This window comes from Rhopilema esculentum, chromosome 13, assembly GCF_057945365.1.
Source record: "Rhopilema esculentum isolate cy_ngs chromosome 13, ASM5794536v1, whole genome shotgun sequence".
NCBI classification, from domain to species: Eukaryota; Metazoa; Cnidaria; class Scyphozoa; order Rhizostomeae; family Rhizostomatidae; genus Rhopilema; species Rhopilema esculentum.
Window position 1 is genome coordinate 1,154,032 of NC_142827.1, and position 22,385 is coordinate 1,176,416.

The 22,385-nt window shown below is 36.9% G+C and overlaps 1 protein-coding gene and 2 long non-coding RNA genes across 3 annotated transcripts; 1 reads left to right on the top strand and 2 right to left on the bottom strand.

Moving 5' to 3' along the window:
* Window positions 1-11,159: 11,159 nt before the first annotated feature.
* On the bottom strand, window positions 11,160-13,946 carry LOC135691938 (dynein axonemal light chain 4). Its single transcript, XM_065209946.2, has 3 exons — window positions 13,792-13,946; window positions 13,178-13,261; window positions 11,160-11,461 (listed from the first exon to the last, which is right to left on the bottom strand). Exons 1-3 carry the CDS (start codon window positions 13,873-13,875, stop codon window positions 11,297-11,299), a joined length of 333 nt encoding a protein of 110 aa, XP_065066018.1. The 5' UTR covers window positions 13,876-13,946; the 3' UTR covers window positions 11,160-11,296.
* A 2,605-nt stretch (window positions 13,947-16,551) lies between these two features.
* LOC148958583 (uncharacterized) lies at window positions 16,552-18,827 on the top strand. The gene is made up of 2 exons (XR_016144505.1): window positions 16,552-17,763; window positions 18,214-18,827. It is a non-coding gene; the product is annotated as an uncharacterized LOC148958583 (long non-coding RNA).
* On the bottom strand, window positions 17,762-22,253 carry LOC148958584 (uncharacterized). Its single transcript, XR_016144504.1, has 2 exons — window positions 19,656-22,253; window positions 17,762-19,212 (listed from the first exon to the last, which is right to left on the bottom strand). It is a non-coding gene; the product is annotated as an uncharacterized LOC148958584 (long non-coding RNA).
* Window positions 22,254-22,385: the final 132 nt, after the last annotated feature.

The following is a 22,385-nucleotide window of genomic DNA, read 5'->3' on the forward strand; positions in this document are numbered from 1 at the left end:
AAAATACGGCGTCTGAAACCGAATAAGAACTTTTGTTTTGGTGGCATTAAAGCGTGAACATAATACTGTTATACTCGAGCATTGGTCTTACTAGTGGCTTAGATAACAAAGATTAGGATCCTTTACCAATGTAACTGAAAGATTGTCTTATAAGACTCATAGTTAGGTTTGCATTTGAGACAATCAGGTCAGCATGCTGTCTAGAATTTAGCTTATTTTCTATGGTAACACCAAGGTCAATTTCTTGATCTACTTGGCCTAAATCTATTTATTCTAATTGGAGGCTGTCATGTAACAATGTATTCTCCCCGATTCGCAATATTTTACTCGTTTATGGATGAAAATTTTGTCCCCACTGCTTGCTCGAGTCACTGGCTTCTGCAAGGCGTTCTTGAAGGTTTTCACAGTCATTTGCATTGTTTACTTCTGTGTAAATTTCTATATCTTCTGCAAAAACTTCCATTGTTTCCTGAATGACTGACGGAAGGTCGTTGATGAAACAAAGAAACAGAATTGGTCCAAGGACACTCTCTTGGGGCACCCCACTTGCGACATTTGACCAGTCAGAAATCTCTCCATTTATAACTATTCTTTGCCTCTTTGACATCAAAAATTATTTAATCCACATGAGTACTTTTCCTTCAATTCCACACGAGGGCAGATTACCGCTAGAGTCCATTCCACCATTCCAATGTTGCGTGATGTTGAGTGTCCTTTAATAAATCCATGCTGATCTTCACTAAAAAGCCTATTTCTTCTCATATGCTCTATAGATTCTAGAATTTTACAGGAGATTGATGTAAGACTAATTGGTCTATAAGTCAGGGTTGAGCTGAAGGTTCTTCGATACATCTGGATTAGTATTCTTCGATACATCTAAACTAATCCCGAGGAAAGTGAATTTTTTAAGATTATACACCTTGCAATGCATATTCATCTGCAGCCTAGCCTCCATTAAAAACCGATAATGAAGACCATCAGGGCCAGGTGACTTAAATGCTTTCAGCCTTTCAGCTTTTCTTTTATAACATCTAGGTTTATTTCAATATCCTCAAATGGGAAATGATAGTCACTTTGTTTAGGTGTCATGACATCAGTTGGTTTCTCTTCCGTGAATACTGATGTGAAAGTCTCCTTAAGAGCAATTGTGTTTCTTTGTCTAAACTTCCACGCCCTTCTATGTCTGCAACAGTTTCAGAGGATTTGGTTTCGGTTTTCGTGAACTTCCACAACATCTTTATTTTCACGTTATTTGTAATCGTTTTATCCAAATTTGCCACTGCCTTGTGAATTGCTCTTGTCGCTTTAGTGAGGGGAAAAGCCAGAACAATCGTGCATTTAATGAAGAAAGCATGGAAATTGGCATACCTATAGACTTTGACATGCTGAAAACGATGAGATCGGGACCCCAGCTGTAAAATACCCCAAAGAGCTATTTTTAGCCGATGGTACTCGGACCCAGTCCTCTGAAACAAATTCTACCAATTTCTCATCATTCTTCCATATCAAAAGCATAATAAGTTGTAGAAGTGTATAATCAGGCATGTAAACAAAATAATATTGATATCTGAATAATGAAATCCTATTTTTAGATGGGGCTCTTGGTCCCAGACCTCCAAGAAAGGCGCTGATTATTTTTCTGTCGTACTCGGCAGCAAAATACGAAAATTACTAATATTATAGAGATAAAGCTCCTCATAACGATGAAAGCAATCACATCTTTTAAATTGCCCTACGACCTATTTTTAGAAAGGGGGTACTTGAATCCAGACCTCTACAAATGTTTCAATTTTTCATCAAGCACACAAATTTCATTGTCCCAAAGGAGTTTTATTCAAATCATTAATTCAGTAATGACAGTCACTAAAGGGCTATCTTCTTGGTAAAAATTGTACTTAAAAAGCTTTTTTGCATGGGGTACAGTCCACTAAAGGCTTCTGAAATGCATCTGTGCCAAAATTCCTCAAATGTGCAAGTGTAGAAATTACGCAAACCTATGCTCCCATATAATTTCTAAGGTAGGCTATTTGCACCTAGTCGGTTGAAAATGCCTGCAGGTACTTGCTAGAAAATGCTAATTGTGTTATCTAATGTCAGCTTTCAGTGAATAATTTCGAATTGTCACACAAAATCGACATCCTGGAGGAACGGATCCGCATAGATCCGTACCCAAACTGGCTACGATAGGCCTTGCGTTTACACGGGCTGGGTAGGATCCGTATCTTTTCTGGGAGAGATCCGTACCTTTTTGGGTACGATTCGAAAGCGAATCAATTTGGATCCGTACCTTCATCGGCGCCATGTAAACGGGAAGATACGGATCCGCAAAGGCACGGCAGTAAAACGAGACTGTTGCTGGGGTCAATGGAGGCCATTTCAATTGTACGCAGCACTCATCATACAACAAAGAAATTACTCTCCCACCCCCGCTCCTTCTTTCACAGTCGAAAGCCTTTCTGAACCCTGTCTTCATCATGGTTTAATTTTTTTTCACCTTTTCTTTTGTAATTTTTTTTATCCTGGGTATTTGGAAAGTTCTCTGTTGCTATTTCTAGATAGGCCTCGATAAATTGAAGGAGAATGTCTTCGTATTTCGACCTAGCAGTCTCTAAGTTTTCTTCATTTTGCATTTTACCTCGTCATTGCGTATGCAAAAAAATGGATTCGATTTTCGTCCGTTCCCGTGTAAACGCTTTATAGTTTAGGATCCGATCTCGTGTAAACGCTTGTGGATCGTACCTATATCGTACCTAAAAGGTCCGGATCTTCTGGATCCGTTCCTTTTTCTCTCGTGTAAACGGGGCCTTCTTCGAAGTACTGCCCATTGCACATGCACAATTCCGCACATTCCAAAACAAACTTCTGCATTTACATCTTGTCGAACATTTCTGCTTACATCCACATTTGATAAGCTTCTGGCATGCCTTTGAGACTTCTGTGACAATCATCCATAACGATGACCCATTTTCAATCGTCGTATTCCAACTTCATGCTGTAATCGGAGGTAGGTGCTTGGTTTTCATTGATTAATACTAGACAAACCTTTCAAGGAAAAAACGCACTTTTAGTGCCATTCCCTCCCAGAATATTTGGAAGCATAGCGAGCCTGAATTTTGTGATGGGGTTGAGCAATGAAAGCTAGCTTTCAAAATGACTTTGGAAATGGCATGAAGTAAGTTTTGGATCGCAACAGAAATGTTTGTTGTTGTGAAAGCAATAAGGAGCTTCAAGAACAAAATCTTTAATATTGTTCTGCTATCGAAAGCTTTTTTCGCCTTTAAGGAAGCCATTTAGCTTAAAATCTAGCATAATTTGGAATTTAGCATAACTCTGGCATAATTTTGATATTTTTTAAAAAAATCATTGTTTCCATTGCTCCGTTGTCCATCGTTACGAACACTTTACACCAGCATCCGTGGTTATCATTTGGGAGTAAATTGTGACTTTCCACTTTCAGGGTTTTGCCAGTTTTTTGGAATGGTTGGCAGCCAAATGTTTTACGGTTGGCGGCCAAATTCAGCCAGCTAAACAAAATATACAAAAAAGCTGCATTTATACTAATTGTGGGAAGTGATAGTGTAATTAGATTTTGCTTTGTAGACTCCACTTGACTTTATCTTGAATTTTCTGTTAACTGTTACTTTGTTTCATGTTTTCGTCATTTGCATTATTGAAATTATTTTAAATGCGTCCGATTCAGCCAACTATTGCTTCTTCGGCCAAACCAATTAATGACGAAAGGGGTTTTGAAAAACGGCCAAAACGGAGAATTTTTGTGTACGAAGGCTGAGTACACTGTGTTTTAGATGGGTGGTCAGAAAGGAATTGTCTAGTTTCCATACTGCTCGACCTGATAGTCATAAAGAAGCATGATTAATAGTCATAAATTAGTATGATTTATTATTTCAAGAAGAGGGTTAGGGTAAGGGTTATGTTTAGGGTTAAGGTTAGGGTAAGGTTTAGGTTTAGGGTAAACTAATTACGTCATCAGGGCGAGCAGTATTGAAACTAGACAATGGCAACTCTGGCCACTTTTGCTATTCTGAGCATGCACTAGCCTCTTTTTCAAACGGTACTACCTTGATTTGAAATGTTTGCAAACCGAGCATAATTTTATGACAAATTTTGGTATAATTCTGAAATTGAGTTCTGGTCACACTGAATGCATGCTTCTTCAAATGTCAACGTGAATAGTTTTTCAATGGTTACCCAGCTTGAAAAATAGTTTCATTTGTATGTTGGAGAAGTGCATCACTTGTTGGTGGCAAACTTTCACTTGCCCAAATTTTCTTGGTGAACAGAGGTCTGCGACACACATTTACGTCGTGGAGGGAAGACGTTCTTTGGTACAACGAAACGCTCTATCATCATCATATCAATATCCTTAGGTTTGCTATTATCACCATTCGACAGTCTGAAAGATAGGAAGAATTTAAATAGCTATCAAACAAACGCACTACTTTGAATACAAAGTCTGTTGATTAATCTTTATACTGGAAGACTTGTTCAGCAATTCCAGAAACTACTATCTTTGTTCGTTGCTCTGAAGTTCTCTTGTATCTCTGTGACAATAAGCTGGAAACTGTTCTATCAAAAAAGAATTTAGTTACTATGAAGCTTTAATGCCAATCACGTAAAGAACATACCTTACAAAGCTACCCGTTGTTCTTTCCTTTCCCAGAAAATGGCGATACCCGTTCACAGTCAATGATTGCATACCAAAATTGAAGTTAAATCAGTTTAATTTTATCAGTTGCCCCGTTAAATCCGCCTCTGCTTTGAATCAGCACAATGTTTGACATGCAGGAAAATGCGTATGTCTGCCACTTCATGATTACAAGGAGTTGAAAACGTATGATCGTTTGCTTCTGATTGTAGCACTTCTTCAGAATCTGTAGCAATTACGACACAATTTGCCAAAGATTCGTTTGTCAAATCGACAACAAGAAAGTAAAACAGCTCCATTTTGTTTTCGTCATTTCGTAGAAATTGTTGCCAATTTTTTCACATAGGTGTAATTTCATTGACGAAGATTCGAATTCAAAAACCTTGCCCTTCTTTCATTTTTGGTTCCAGGCTACCACCTATGAATTTGTCAAAAATAACATCGACTCGCTGTATTATATTGGTTGAAAATTTGGTAGAGGTCTGGACCCAATGACCCCTTTTTAAAAATAGATTGTGGGGCAATTTAAAAGATGTGGTTGCTTTTATCGTTATGAAGAGCATAATCTCTGTAATATAAGTAATTTTCGTATTTCGTTGCCGGGTACGACAGAAAAATAATTAGCACCTTTCCTGCAGGTCTGGGACCAAGAGCCCCTTCTAAAAATAGAATTTGGGCTAAATTCATTTTTAAATATAAATATTATTGTATTTACATGCCTGATTATACACTTCTACAACTTTTAATCCTCTTGGTATGGAAGAATGATGAAAAATTGGTAGAATTAGTTGCAGAGGACTGGGTCCCAGTACCATCGGCTAAAAATAGCTCTTTGGGGTATTTTACAGTTGGGGTCCCGATCTCATCGTTTTCAGCATGTCAAAATCTTTAGGTATGCTAATTTTTATGCTTTCTTTATTAAATGTACGATTGTTATGAAATCCGCCACTGGTTGCCCTCACTAATTGATGTCAATGTTTTCAGTAATTTTGGTATTATTTTTTTAATTATCAAAAAAGTGTTCAATGCAGGATTTTGTCTGTAGCTAGCGATGTAACTTTTGTACTTTTTTCTCATTTAGCTCTGTGTTTCGTTGTTCATCCAATTTGGCCGGGCCCTACCTTTGTCAAAATCTTTAAATTTGGGTATAAAATAATCACATAGTCCGGCCATTTCTCAGTAGCATTTTTGCCTTCAAACGCAGACTCCCAATCGATATTATAAATCTCTCTTCTTAAATGATCATTGTCGTCCTTGTCTCAGTGAAGTGATTTGAGCTTTTCTTTGCTTTACTGCATGTCAGATTGAGTGAAAATATAATTGTTGGATGATCACTCTTACCCAAAGGTGAACCAATAATAAAATCTTCAACCAGACCTCCTTCATTTGTAAATACTAAATCAAGGATGTTACTACTCTAATCTATTCTAGCACTGATTGGTTCGGTTATAATTAGGTAGGCATCTCTTGTTGCCTCCATGAACAAAGATGTTTTATTATCAGCCGGTTTGTTATAAGTAGATGTTTTCCAATCGCTTTCCAGATAGATGAAATCTCCCATGACATTAGGTTCTAGGGCACTGATGATCTGCTTGAAATCTAAACTGTACGCTGAACTGGAAAACTTGAAACGATCTTTCTGAACAACGGCTATCCAGAGGACGTCATTTTATCTTATGCTAAGGAGAAGATCGCAAGTTTTTCGGCTGTTCAAAAGTTTGGTCCGCAAAATGCCCAGTTTATTTGAAACTACAATGGATTGGTAACTCTTCCTTGCGAATCGAGAGTCAGATTAGGCAAAACATCACAAAATGTTTCTTTGCTGACAATCCTTGTATCGTTTACAGCACTAGGAGGGCCCTTCCATCCATTCAAAAGGATTGCGTTCCTACCTACCAAAAAAGTTACGCTATTTATAGTGTGATTCTGGCTACGTAGGACGCAAAACCCAAAGATTGGGGGATAGGATAAAACATCATGTTCCTTCCAACATACGAAACAAAACTGCCCCTCGAAGAGAACAGCCTCCTCGATCTTGTAGGTCTAGAAACACTGCTAAAACAAGTGATTCTGCCATTGGTCAACATCTTTTAGACAACCCAGATTGTGCAAAACTCTACAATGATGACATGTTTCGGATAATTGGCAGAGCCCGGTCGTCCTTCCATCTAGCAGTTTTGGAGTCGATCTACATTCAAATGAAAAAGCAGCCATTGTGTAGACAGACGGAGTTCGTTTTCCCTCTTGAACTCCAGTGGTATTTTTCTCTAAGCGCGCTGCTCTGATTGGTCAACTATACCGGTCTTGTGCTTGCGTTTTTCTGATTGGTCTATTTCAACCCACCACTGGTAAGCAAAGGCAGATTTGCAACAATATGTTCTTTGGTTTGTTTACTTTTTGTTCACTAGCCAATCAGGGAGCTCTATTTCTATGGCGTCATCTGATGGTAATGGCGGATGGAGGGGTTTGCTGTGGAGAAAACCACACCCTCGTTTTTTCCTCGCGACGAAAATATACTTTGAGGAAAACTCAAGATTTTTTGCACCCGTATAGAACGATAAATTTTACATAAAATTTTATTGGCACTAAGCTCTCAAGCTCTGCGGTTTCTGCTCTTTGCGTGATCGCTCGCTATTGACATCCCTTTTTACACGCCCTCAACGCGTCAACGACCCTCCGGCGACTCGGCCCTAAACCCAACAAATCACGCTCCTCTATCAAAAACAACAGTGGACTTCAATTGCACTGCTAGCAGATGTAAGGAATGTTTCAAAAAGGGTCTTACAGTGTTTTTAAATCATTTTTCAACCTAAAATAGCTATTTGGGTGGATATGTAGCGCTAGCCCTTCGGGGGAGGGGTCTAGCCATAATTTCGGCGGGGCGGAGAGTGAAAAGCGAATAAAGAACAGTGACTAAACAAACTCGCAATCAACATGGTTATACGAAGATAACAGATAAGACACAATGTCGCACCGCTATTCGATGGTCATTTAAAATTCCCATTGGTTGGACTAAACACTGCACTCCCCACTCGAATGTATCCGGAAAGTTTTGAATATTGCCAGGAATCTGTTTTCAAATATTTTTAAATAATTTCAAAGACAATTCTCATAAATACCTTTCCATTAATTTCCTTGAATTTTTCCTGTGTTTCTTTGGCGTTGAACTATATATTCGTCAAAAAATTTATCTTATTATAGATGTGTAAGCAAACTTTTTGAGGGTCTTTCCTCAAGATGGTAGCATCGGAAACAAGTGAGCTGACACATAAGCAGTGTCTAGAAATATTATTTTATCACAATGATCGAAGAAAAGCTATCATTTAATTGCTCGTATAATTGATTGCAAAAAACTGCTGATTTAGACAATTGCAAAATAATTTGAAAACAAGAAGCTTAAAATTTTGTCATGTTCAAAAAGAGCAAGAACTCTCGCGACACAAATGGTCGAACGTTCTGCGCTAACCAGTTTGCATCGAGATTGATTTGCTTGATCGCACAAAATTGAGCAAAATGTTTACAGATTGTTATAAGTTGAAATTGAAAATCATAACTTTCAGAATCTGTCCATATATATTGCAAGAAGCAAGATAAAAAGTTACAAATATACACTCGTACCTATCGATTTCAGCATAGACTTGCAGCGGTAAAGAAAGCAGCTTGCACTGAATAAAATTCCTGCTTTTCAAGAACGTTTATGGTCTGGTAAAATGTTACTAAATGTTATGCATGATTTGTAATTGATTGTTGGCATCTCCATGCAAATAATCTTCCCAACTGAAAGGAAACATGTTGTTTTTCAAAGGTTTTTGTGTCTCAAGATTGAGTTTATAAAAAATTATAATGTTTCATTGGCCAATTTGTAATTGAATTCTAACCACCTGACTTTACTGCTCTTCGTTGATTTGACATTGGTTTATGTGCGTAAAGCTTGTAGTGCAAAGGTTTAATATTTTAACAAAAGCTAATAACAGCAAAAGTGAAGAAGGTTGGCAACATTTTAACGTATTGGTTCATCTTGGAAGGGTTTCTCAAAAACATAATCGTTTCTTATAAATTATCGAGTGGACCCTCATGTATTTTTCAAAAGTCGTTTTGCCAATCTAAATTTGTTTTATAACTTGACAAAGGGCGATGCTCAAAACGTCATTTTTAACACTTTCATTTTCCTAGTACAATTTATCTTATTTTCCAGTTATATTTTCAAATAATATTGTACAGATGCAAACTATTACGTTTTTTGAATTTGTTTTTGTGCGGAAGTGCAATCGATCGTCGAGCAATTGAGGACGTGCAAAAAAGACATGTCAATAGCGAGCGATCACGCAAAGAGCAGAAAACGCAGAGCTTAGTGCCAATAAAATTATATGTAAAATTTATCGTTCTATACGGGTGCAAAAAAATTTGAGTTTTTCTCAAAGTATATTTTCGTCGCAAGGAAAAAACGAGGGTGTGGTTTTCTCCACAGCAAACCCCTACATCCGCCATTACCATCAGATGACGCCATAGAAATAGAGCTCTCTGATTGGCTAGTCAACAAAAAGTAAACAAACCAAAGAACCTATTGTTACAAAATCTGCCCTTGCTCCACTGGTATATATTTTTCATCGTGTTCTTTCTGACCTTTATTTGACGTTTCATGCTCTAAGTAGTGTCAGACGAAAAAGCTTTCAGCCAATAAGTTGTAAAATATTTGCTTTTTTCAAAGCCATTTACAATAAGTTCTGCATTTCTTATACTGTCAAAGCTCCTGATTAAGGCATTTAATTTTTTGTTAATTTCCTTATGGCCTTCTATTAGACTTCTATAGATATTTGCTAGTAATGATCTTTTTTCCTTTTTTTGGTTTTATTTCAATAAAAATAGTATCAATAATTTTCCTCATAACTGGTGTCCATTCTGTAGCTCTAAATAACTGATGAGTATAGATGCAAACTCCTCTGCTCCCTGATTCAAAATTCATGAACAAATCGAACTTCTTGAACTAGAGATCTAGCTGCGAAACACAATATGTTGAATATTTCGGTTTTACACCAGTTACTGTAGTTATTTTTGCGTGGTTATGTAAAACTTGTAAAATCAGCTCATTCTTTTTGTTTGTTAATGTATCTGCTTTTGTGTATAAAACAGTACACAATCCATCAATATTTGCTGTTTTAAAGTTATTTTCTCCTTAGTTTTTTACTGGCTCCCTTTCCCCTTTGAATACGCTTACTACTTTGTTGTGTCTTATCTGACACTTCTTCTTCTCCTTCTGATCTTGAAACGTCTGTCTTCTCTGATTTCTTACTACTTCTAGCTTCGTCCAAATGGGTCGCTCGTTGGGGGTCCGATCTGGCTTGAAAGTCAAGTTTTTTGAAACATTGTTCTTGGAATCTCTGAAATTTCTTGCTTTTGACAGCAACTTGCTTGTGTCACTGAGGTTTTCCATTTGCAGAGGCGCGGAACGTGGGTCCCATTTTCATTTTTTATTCCTACTCTGTCGCTCATTTAATAAAATTCTTTTAATCTAATCCTTGCTCTTAAAAATTAAATTTTAAACATTTCAAGACCTCTTCTAGCGTTAAAAAAGAAATTGAAGAATCAGGGAAAGGGGACCTGTTGCATCCACGTGCATGCTAGCCAAAAACTGTTTCGTGGAATAGTAGAGTTGATCTAGTCATGGAATAATGTGAGTAGCAGAGTACTTAGACAAGAGCCTTGTCGAACTAAACATTGCTAAAATTTCCCTTTCCTGATAATGGTTAAAATAAAAGCCATGGAATCATTGACTGGATTTTTCCATTCTTACGGGTAGGTTTTGGTTGAATTTATACCAATGAAGTTTTCATTTGTGCATTCATGGACAGTACAACACGGCATCAACTTGCATGATCATCATTTAAAAAAGAATTAGTGATGTTGAGCAATAAGCTACGCCAAAGACCAGAATTCGTTTGCAGGCAATAACATCAGAAGCAATGACAATTAGCACACAGCGCTAATGTTACAAGTGGTGCCTATCTTTTTCAATCAATTACCCACGTGGAAGTTCCACAGGTAGGGGACGGGGGAGTCGCTTATGCCCTCAGTTCCCAGTAAGATTTTTTGAAATTCTAGTTTGCAACTGACATTTGGTTAATAATCAACATCGCTTCAATTGGTGGCGAGGACATTCACTGTTGGTAAAGAGCATTTACAAAATTGCTCAACCTTAAAACATCCTCTCAAGAATCCAGTTCAGTTCTGGTCATGTTTATTAGAATAGAGATTACAGAACTAATCAATGTTTATGTTCTATTCAATTATATTAATTAGTTAAATCTAATCACCTATCTCAGCAGTTGTGATTACATTGCGCTAGAAGGGTCTGAGTTCATCACTTAGAAGTGGGAACTAACTGAATGGGAATTTAACTGTTTTTTGCTACTGGTTTTTTATGAATGAGCAACTTCCTATCAGTCTTTTTGATTCGGTGAATAGTTTGAAGGATTCCATAATAAAACAGAGAATCTTTAGCATAAATTGATTGGGATCGAAATTAAGAACACACTATCGATTTACACCAATGAATTGGGATATTTATATCAATGCAATAATAAAATTATATACAACAAAATAGCTAGAGGAAAAGCAAGTTTCTAAAAGAATCTATGAACATTTCCAAACAGTTATGGCAAGAGTTCCACCAAAGAATAAATAAAGAAGATTCTTGACTTCGTGTGTTAGCTCAAATCCATAACCCTCGCCAACCACACAATGCCAGGAAGAACCAAACTTTTTGTCAAGGCTTTCTTTAATCATCTTTGCTGCTGCCTGCAATATCAAAATTAGTATATACAAAATTTAATAACAGTCAAAGGTTGGCGTTCTGACAGGCTGATAACTTTTAAACATTTTCAAATTTGAACCTAAATTAGCTATCTCTGTATAGATTTTTTTTTCTTATGAAGAAATGCAAATTTCTGCTTTATTTTGGAAGTCTAAAATAATTTGCTGTTGGCTACAGACCTTATTTTCCTGGACTATTTATGCAATTTTCACAAAAGAACACTCTTAAACCCAGACAAAGACAACTAAGTTGCATTGGTTTTTAATTTTTATCAGCCAAAACTTCCATTTAATTTTTCCATTTTTGATCGCTCCCACTAAGCTGGGTTAAAATGTACTCTGGGTGAACACACACAGAGTTGTAAGAGAAATCAGTATTTGCATCAATAATTCTTCAATTTCCATTTTTGTAGGCCAATGGAAGCAACATCAACATCGGGGGTATTGTTTTTTATTTTTGGCGTCATCTAAATTCTTAAATGTTGCTGTTGTTGCAAGTGGGTCAGAAGTTATCTGGGTTTTGGCATTCCCATAAACAGGTGGGTGGGTCAAAAATACCCAGGTAAAAACTGACCCACTCTGAGACCCATTTTCAAACTTATCCATTTTTCAAGTGGGTTAGTGGAAATGCGACGCAGAAATGAACAACTTTTAACCCATTTTTGTTTTAGCCCGGGCTAGTGGAAAGGCTGCCTAATTGTTATAAACATTTTGCATCAAAGATAATTACAAAAATGGAATGATAGTAAATTTCCATCAAATATTCATTGAATACCAAACAAATTATTTAAAAAATACAATAAATGAAGTTTGTTGAAGCACCTAAACACCTTCTCCCATTAGCCTAATGTGCAAATTTGTTTACAAAATCATGACAAATGGCACAATATTTTCCATTGTAGTTTAGTTTCATGTTACCATAGTAAATTATATATAAATTGTATGTCATAAATTTGAAATATATGAAACTGAAACTAACTGAAACACAGCCCCTTCAAGGTTAGTTTTTAATAGTTGCAACACCACTATCGATTTGTTTTTAATTGCATTTTACATTAGTAATTGAATGTACTTGGTCATGCAGCAGAGCTATAGACCATTCTTATTTCATCCATACGTTTCTATGGATGAACTGCATAACACACTTTCTGTCCACTTTATGAGCTGCTATAATATCTAAAGAAATCCTTACCCATCTTTTGCAAGAAAATGCTACACTTGTTGTGAAGCAAAGTCGGTAAGAGTGATGCTTTATCATAATTCAACAGGGTCTTGTTACCAATACAGTAACATAGTACTGTATTTTGAATAATCTAACAGGCATGGGGAATTCGCATTTGCAAAAAATTAAGACAAAACCTTAATTTTTTTGCATGTTAGAAAATTCAGGGACTGACAGAAATTTGTTGATATTTACCACAAAAATCTAAAAAGTTAATGGAAGACTGGGGGATAATGTTCAAAATAAGGAACTCTGGATGGCATGTGGTTTTATTTTGAATTTTAAAAGTAACCCAAAGTCCTCTGGTATCTGCCCGGATTTATCAAAAATTTTAGTTTTGTATTCTATCATATTTAGAAAAATTACAACGAGAGAAGCAGCAGATTACTTGAAAGATTGTGCTTTTAAGATATTAGGAAGTGAAACAGTAAAACTCATTTTTTGAAAAATCATTACATAAAATTTAAAATTTGAGTTACCTCATTATTTGTTGAGAACTTCTCACATGCAGTTACACAGAATTCAATAGCTTCATTTCGGAGCTCTTCATTCATATCAGAATACTAAATAGAAATGGAGAGCATGTTAGTTTAACAGAAGTCATGTCAGTTTAACAGATAGCATTTAAAAATGATATGAAGGATACAAAAATGCAAGTTTGCATATGAATTTTGAATTATATGTGATTTCACAGCTCTGGCAAAGCTAAATAGTACAAGTAGCTTTATTTTTTGGAATGCAGGCTTTGCCAACTATTATCAGCCTGTTGCTGAGAGCAAATTTTAAAAAGATTGAATTTAGTTTCCTGGCAGTGCTGTCCAAGTTTTGATTATTCATCATACCAGATACAAATGCAAAAACAAATGATTGAAATTCCCTACAGTTTTTTGCAGTAGCAAAAAAATTGTCACTGTTTTATTAAATAACTGATATCCCTTGATTCAATGTTTTATGTATGACCTAATGGTTACCGTTGGTTTAAATACTTTAGTCACAACATTAGCTAAACTTTTCACTAAGAAACAAAACTAAGCAGCGACAGCATTTCAATTCTAGAATCATTAAACCTCAAAGAAGGTAAATAAAGCCTTACCCTGACAAGGGGGTAGCTGTGAAGTCTTTTATAATCATATCCTCCGCTATCCTTTGCCTCGGTACCTTCTTGGGTTTCGGCCATTTTCAAATAGATCCTGGTGCCAAGCAACGAAAGCTCCTTCGTTGCTCAAATAACGTTACTGCGTCCTTTACACTCTTTTCATGAGAACCAGATAACTTTCGCTGAACCTCGATGTTCTTAACTTTTTGATAATTTTAGGCTAAGATGTTCTTAAAATTGTTCTTATTTTAAGAGTTCTTATTTTTGCAAATATTTGAGAAGTTACATACTGTATATAGTTTCGAAGCTTTTCGTCTGACACTCTTCAGAGTTTAAAACGTCAGAACATAGATCGAAAACTCTACGCTAAGAAATATATATACCCAGTTGTGGATCGAAATAGCCACCTCGGTCTTGCAAATCTAAAATTACTACTAAAACCTGCTATTCTACTATCGGGCAGCATTTGCTAGAAAACCCAGATTGTGCAAAAAACTATAATGGCGACATGTTTTGGATTATTGGTAAAGCCCGATCGTCGTTCGACCTAGCAGTTTTAGAATCTATCTACATAAGCACGAAAAAACCGCTACTGTGTATACAAAAGGAGTTGGTTTTCACCTTAGGACTCCACTGGTAACATTCTAATAGGCAAGCGGCACTGATTGGTCAACCTTTAAGTCATGTGCTCGTGTTTCTGATTGGCCTTTTTCGATCCACAACTGGGTATATATATTTCTTAGCGTAGAGTTTTCGATCTATGTTCTGACGTTTTAAACTCTGAAGAGTGTCAGACGAAAAGCTTTAGTTTACTAAATGTTTGCTTTTTTCAAAGCCATTTATAGTTTCGAAGACGTTTTACTGGGTAAAGTTTAAATGATGACGTGACATAAATTTCAAAATGCGAATTGTTTTTGAGCATGTGCTAGCCTTGTTCTTATAATTAGGGCAAATCGAGCCTCAGTGTTCTTATAAAGTGTATTATTATAAAAAGAGTATACCTCTGCTGGTTCAAAAACACGTTTAAACTTTTGTTATTTTTCGTATTTTTGAGAGAAAATGATTCTGGGTCTATAAAGGTATCTATAGAATAATGAAAAGGTCCAATTTTTTCTGTGCAAGTCATCAATCACATATTAATATTATTGTTGGCAAGAATACAAATATTTATTATTGAAAGCAACAACTGAATGCTTCGTCTTCATACGTATCTGCCGTGATCCTGGCGGGTGCAAAAGATGAAATTGATTGATACTTTGAAAACGGGGCACATTTAGAAATTAAATAACAAAGAATAAAAGAGGGGAACTTCCACAAACCAGGCTGTGTGAAAAAATTCTTGGGCATCACCAAGACAATTAATATAATATCTTTAGAGATATTTGAGTAAGTCACCGAGGTATTGCAGTACGTGATTTTTCAAAGTTTGGCACCAGGCACCGCGGAGCATTGAGAAAAGTGGGGGGTCTAAAAAAGTGGGGGGGGGTGGGGCTCAACCATAGAAAAAGAGGCTTTAATACTAGTTTATTACTTACTATTTTGTATTTTTTTGCAAAAAGTAGGGGGCTGAAGCCCCCAAGCCCCCCGCTACGCGGTGCCTGGGCACATCATGACTTCTTTCAAAATCACTTCTTTGATGGGCAACATAGTGCTTTTCGTATCGGCAAATGAGGTGCATCGTAGCGACTGCCTGTAAAGACTTACTGTTGGTAACAGAGCCAAAAATTCGAGCGCGGAAATGGAAGTAAAAAGCGAAAAGTGTCTAATTGTGAGGAATAAAAAATGATACCTTACTTCCTTTCTTCTCAGCTGGACGATCCTCTGCTTCTCTGCTCCAGTCTCTCACCCCCCCCCCCCGAGTTTTTCACTTCTGCACTCGAATCTATGTAGCTCTGATACCCTGGGTTATAATGATTCGGCTCAAAGGCGTCGGAAACTTCATGATGCGGCGGAGGCAGGACCGGCAGAAAGGGCACCTTAGGGATATCAAAGTTTGCTGTTGAAACTGATCGGGAATCGTCGTCTAGCAAACGATGAAGCCAGATTGTAGGTGAAAGGCAAGAGCAAGTGGGTTGGTGGTCTCGGTGGCGTCGCCGTCTTGACAAATCTGGAGTGGACGAAAACAAATTTTCTTGGCCACGCCCTTCAGACTCTTGGAAATGCCATTTTAGTCATTTTTATCTATTTCGAAATCTTTGGGCAAGCAACTTTCTCGAGCAGCTATTTTCGTAACGGTGGCTTTTTTGCAAGTGCGAAAATCGAAATCGATCTGATCAGCGAAACCTCCACCCACCACCCCCAAAGGCTTTTCAACGGATTTCGAGAAATTAGAAAATCAACCTCTGGGAAAACTCGTGACGACGCCAGTGGGTGGTTTGGGGGCGTAGCCCCTTGGAAAATGCTTCCTTGTTACGCCCTAAAGAGTCTCAGAAAAAGGGGTAACACCAATAATGATACGCTTGAATCAAAACTACAGAGAAACTTCATTTTCAAAATTTCTTTCACCACAACATCAACCATCAAGGGCCCAATCCTACCTTACATAAAAACAAAGATTTGTTCTGATGACTATCTACATGGCTTGATATAACTTTTGAAGATAACTAATCTGATCATACTTTTTTTTCTTTCTTTATTAAAAGTTGGTACACTCTGTAGCTATATTAAAGCTAAATAAATCCAACTAATTCAAACTACCAACGCTAAGTATGATTTAAATCAAATTCAACTGACGTTGGATACAAATTCCTTACAAAAATCGCAAGTACAATTGAACGATGAAAATTCTGAGATACCTTATATCTTTTGGAACTGAGTTCTATTTTTGGCTACATTTTTATGACAAATATCATAAATGCAAAAGAAACGGTTTCAAAAAGGCTTCAGAAACTTGCTTTTGAATTTTCAGATTGCACCAGGGTTCGAAAAAGGATTTCATAAGAAACTCAAATCGCTAAAATCTTTAAGAAGCTTCTAGTACTGGCTCATGAAAGTAGATTCAAGCCAACCAATTTAAGCAAAGTCTTCAGGATATTTTTTTAAGGACTTCAACTTGTGGCGATTCAAAAGGCCTACTTAGACAAACTAAAGAGCCCACTGGGACAAAATTCCAACCAATCGGTACGTTAAAAGCGTCGAATAGGTATACCGTGCTGCATGAAAACTTCTTGATTAAAAAAACATCTGGAATAAAACCTCCTGAATTCAAGGACGTAGAAAGCTTTATGAAAGTGGGGGACAGCCGTTTAAAGGGGCACCCTTACAAACATTCTAACAAACAAGATTTAAAAGCCTGTTTAAGAGGCACCTCAATAAAAAAGATTCCAAAAAGGTAGAAAAAGGCTGTTACACAGAGCCTAACTACAATGATCTAGATATCATTTTCTGACTTAGTTGTGAGCAGTGCTACCGAGAGGTTTTCGGAGGCCTCCTAGCACAACCGGAAAAGGAAGCCCATTGCGAGCGACGCGGGCAGAAAAATTTTGACGACAGCCCCTCTAGATTAGCTAAAAATCCATTTAAGAATATTTTTTGCAGTCATGTAGTTGCAATCGTTTAAAAAGTTGTACAAATTTGTTATGTCTTACTAATTGCTTTAACAAACTGGAAACCTCGAGGGGCCCCTAGACCAAAGATACTCGAATAGTGACTGGATAGGAAACTGCGAAGCGGACAATAGAACATGTTACGCATCACTGCTTATTCAAACTTGTAGGGAATGATCATTTCCGGTTTGTTTGGTTTTGACTGATAATGACGAGCTTCGCAGCTATTCGGCACGGTAGTTAACTGTTGTAGACTTACCAAGATAAGCTAATTTGTCCCTTGTTACGTTTTCAACGAAAAATGAAAGAAAAAAGGAGTGGAGAACGCAGCTTTTGTGTAAAGTAAAAAGATGCGATAGGAGTTTCAACGCAGAGAGGGCCTACATCTGCGCAAGGCATTTTGATCAACATTGCTTTAGGATCGGTAAGTCACTGTAACTTTCATTACTTCTTTCATTGATTATTATTTTTGCCTATTATTTTATAAGAGTTTTACTATTAAGATTGGATGCAGATCTCATTAAAAAATCCTTTCGGGGGTAGGGGGGCTACGAAATAGGTTATATAAATATTACTTAGGAATTCAATCGATTTTTGACTTATTATTGGGGGGAGCTGTCACGACCCCCACAACTCCTATCAATCAGTTGCTGGTGATAGGTCGACTGAGAATATCAACAGTGTCACCGTTGAATAAACAAAGCAGGCAATAGTCTGATGGGACGAAAGTCCCCCTGAGAAAAGTGTCAAAATCATCAACTGTCATTGAGACAAAAATATCTAACAAAATTAGAAGCAAAGTTGGGGGGCAACTCAAATTTTCTTTATCTTGTATTCATATTGACAATAAATTATTTCATAATGTTGTTTGTAGGAAAGACTGGAAGAAAAGACCTCCTTGTTGGAAGTTTGCCTACACAGTTCTTACATAAAAGAAGTCATGAAAATAACCAAGGGAACAAAGGCATGAGCTTGAAAGACTTTTTCAAGAGGTGCCCTTACCAGTGCTTTACAAATGAAGAGGTTTCACAGATTTCAAAAAGAGCATTGGCAAAATAAAACAGCCCTGGGTCATTTTACATAGCTCTGATGAGACTGTACCCTTAGGTCTTGCTGACAAAACTGGTAATATTCGGAACAAAGTTTCTGTGGACCCCTTTTCGAATGATACAAATTTTGTTCTCTCTGAGAAATCCTCTGAAGAAAAGAAAGAGATGTAGCTTTCCTCTTATTTGGAAAGCGAGGAAAGTGTTTCAATGCTTCAGTAATAGAGGGGGCTAGTAATAAAAACTAGAATACCAGCAATTTTGGCATAACGAGTTTTGTATATTGTTAAAAAGACCAGAAAATGAATATTTCTCTATTAGAATTATTTTTGTAATATTAGCTATATTTCAAGCTGTTTAGTTCATATTTCATCCATATTCAATTGTTGAAGTATTTTAAGAAATATTAACTTTTGCCTGATAGCTGAGCATTTCAAGTGGGCTTGCACATTTGTTCTAACATTTTCATCCTCCATACTTTCTGGAAATTTTCCCACATGGAATCCAGATAATTGGTTTTGCTTTCCAATTTGTTCTTAAAAAGACCTCTTGGGAAGCCTATTGTATCAGCAGGTCCTGCAAGTTCCAGTAGCCTCTGAAGAACTTTCCATACATTTCCATCAAAACCGTCTTGTTGGCCATCGATTCTAAAGCACCCTTAATGATTGAATTCATACAAATCTGAGGGGCATCATGTTCTTTCTCCTTTAAAGTCACCCCCTTTTTCTTACGATATGGCTCTTTAACTTTCCTTTTCTTTGCATTGCTCCTCGTTTGTTGGTGAATAACAAAATTTGACTGTCATCACAAAATTTAATAGTGGTTTCCTAAAAGGAAAACATCAATAATAATTTAACCAGACGTACACCTGCTACAGGGGTGCACAGCTCTGTACCCTCAAAAGTATAACAAACACGGGAAACATGATTAGACGAGAAACTTTCCATTTTATTGTTTCGTGATTTGTTTATATGTTGACTGGTGCTGCTGCCGTGTCGATGAAAAATCAAGCCAAAGCCAACATCATTAATTTAAAACAAGTATCTTCCTAGGCCTAATTATAATGTAAATCAACATTTTCACTAGCATTATCCCTGGTTCATCGAACATACATTATGTTCAATCGGCATTCTTGCAATTACTCGTTAGAAAATGAAATATTGAAGTTTGATAGAAGGGCCTACATCGCCATGACTTAAATTCTTATTCGCGGAGACAGAGATAATGGCTGCAGCGCCTTTAAAGTACACAAAGAAACGGACTACATTACCTCGACAACAAGTTCAAGTAATTCTTCGTCGATTTGGCCATTAAAATAGGTGAAATCCATTCTTGGATGTTGCTTTTTTCGGTGAATGTCCTGGTCGTGAGACTAAAACCGGAAATGGCTATACCCTACAACTTTTCCAAAACACGCGATTGGAAGATAAACGTAATCGCCTATTGTCCGCTTCGCAGTTTCCTATCCAGTCACTATTCGAGTATCTTTGCCTAGACCTCAAGGCCCAAGGTCAATTTTCAATCGCCATCACCTTTCGGTAACCCTTCTTGTGAGCTTGTTTTTGTGTACTTTTTAAAGCAGATCAAATGGAAACATATTAAATAATGGCCCTAAAATGTCACCCCTTTGCTCATTTCGTATTGCATCTAAGCAATTCAAGGGCATTTTTTGGTTATGCAGCTGGCAAGAAAGAGCAACTTAGTAAGCTACTAGGGGACATTTTACTTGAGTTTTTTACAAATATTCGCATGTATCCCCTGTTCACCCCGGTTCCTACGTCTTTGCTTAAATTAAAGACATCATTGATGCCTTGACTGATATATCGAACATTTGCGAGCCAACATCGGTAGCAATCTGAAACATCTTCAGCATGGTCATGAACGTTAAAGAGAACTCATTATCGAAAATTTTTTGCTGTCAAATTGCTTGGCAAATCGATTTTCAGTTCTCATCAGAACGGAAAATATTGACTTTTCTCTTGCATGTAGGTATCAAGAGATACTTTAAACCTAGATTTCATTAGCATCCAAAATATTTTTTAGAATAAACATTGCTCGGAAATAAATTTCTTGGAAAGGGCACTTTACTGCCCCCGTGCTCGCCCCGTGGCTCCGGCGCCCCTAGGCTTTGGTACCCAGGGTAGCAATGATTCTGCTGGCCTTGCTTTGTAATTTTGTTAAGTCTCGATTTTGTAATACTAAACTTTTTTTCGAAAAATCCCCCCTACAATGTTGTTCAATTTGGCTGTTTTGATGCTGAAAGTAAATTTTTTTAATGAAAGTTGTATGAAGGTATTGAGAAAATAAATCAACATTGTACGGGGGAGGGGGTCGAAACTTTGGTAGCGGCAGTGATATTTTGGTAAGGTAATGGGAAGGCATTCCAACTATTCATGGCAAGGATTGTCTTGAGAAGGGAAAATTGAAATATTGGATTAAAAGCATGTGTAGTTCGGTTATCAGCAGCATGTGTAATTCTTCCAAGCTTTTGAATGAAAAAGAAAATCATGGTATCGTCAGCATACATGTTTGCTTAACGTTTCTTTAGTGTAAAGGGGAAATCATTTATAAAAAGCATAAACAAGTGGTCCAAATCAAGACCCTTGTGGGACTCCAAAGTCAACATCTTTGATCCCAGATTATACCCAAATACAACCTGAAACAATCATGGTCTGGGCTACAATTACCAAGGGCTATTTCCACTTAACAAGAATAATACTATGATCAACGGTATCAAAGGCCTTCTTAAGGTCGACGAAGATTACTGTGAATTTCCCTTGGACCATGTTGACTTACCAGTCACTCGTGCATTTTAGAAAATATGTGAAAACTAAGGGCCTGTTTATATGAGCAAATTTGTCCCACCTCTCAGGCCATAATCTGCCAGATGGGATAAAGTCATCAAATGATTACATGCAGATTCTATCCCACCTTCAAGCTGTATATGTAGACAATCGTCCCACCTTCCAGCCTGTGTGCTGACAGGTCGGACGAAATTTGATCGCGTTTATATCAACATTTTATCCCATCTTCCAGCTTCATCCCACCTTCCAGCGTTTATATGGAAAAAGTTCATCCCACCACAGTGAGATCAAACCTCCCATGCTGTGGGAGGCTTGTTTTCCGTTTAAACGCAAGGCGAAGGATTCTATAGAAGAGTGGAATCTCACCTCTCAGCGCACAGGCTGGAAGGTGGGATGATTTTCTCAATATGAACAGGCCCTGAGGGTGAAATTATTCCAATCGTTAGGTAGCCAAGAACTACTTGATAAGATGTCAAGGAGTAGAATTAAAATTATATCATCTAAGGATAATTTGTTTGAAAACAATTCGCACTTACTGAAAATTTATATTTAGAAGGTTGAAAAAAGGTATACCTTTTGCTTCTAACCACAATGAACTTTTTGCTTTAAGGAAATCAATATTTTAGAAGAGCAAAAATAAATGCTTGAAAAAATTTGAGGTAACTCGATTAAACGTATTGCTGGTATCTATTTTCTTAGATAATTAGATAATAATTTTTTCGGTACCTAAGACCTATTTAATTTTTTAATTGGCCGCAATGCACAAAATGACTTATCAGTCCTTTGCTTGTAAAATCGTTCAGTTTTGGTACCCAGGATTAGACAACCTCATAATTCAAAATGTTTAATCTGTGTGAAAATATCTCAGTAAATGTACTGTTTTTGGTTTTCATTCGTATCCAATGAGACACACGATATAAAGTGACGTAAGCCACCTGTCAATCAATATTAGCAAGAAAATGAGCATGTCATTAGAATCACACTCACTGATTGGTCAATTTTTGATTGAAAGATGCCCCTTAAGCATCTGCCGATTGCCTTCAAATGGTATTTGGGACGATAATAAAGACAGTAGAAATGACCAATTCAGAAACCTTTTTGGGAATTTTGTTAGGTTATTGTTACATGATAAATGAAGGGTGGTATTTGCTTGAAAGAGTGTAAAGGTATCTAGTTACTTTATAAAGTAACTAAAC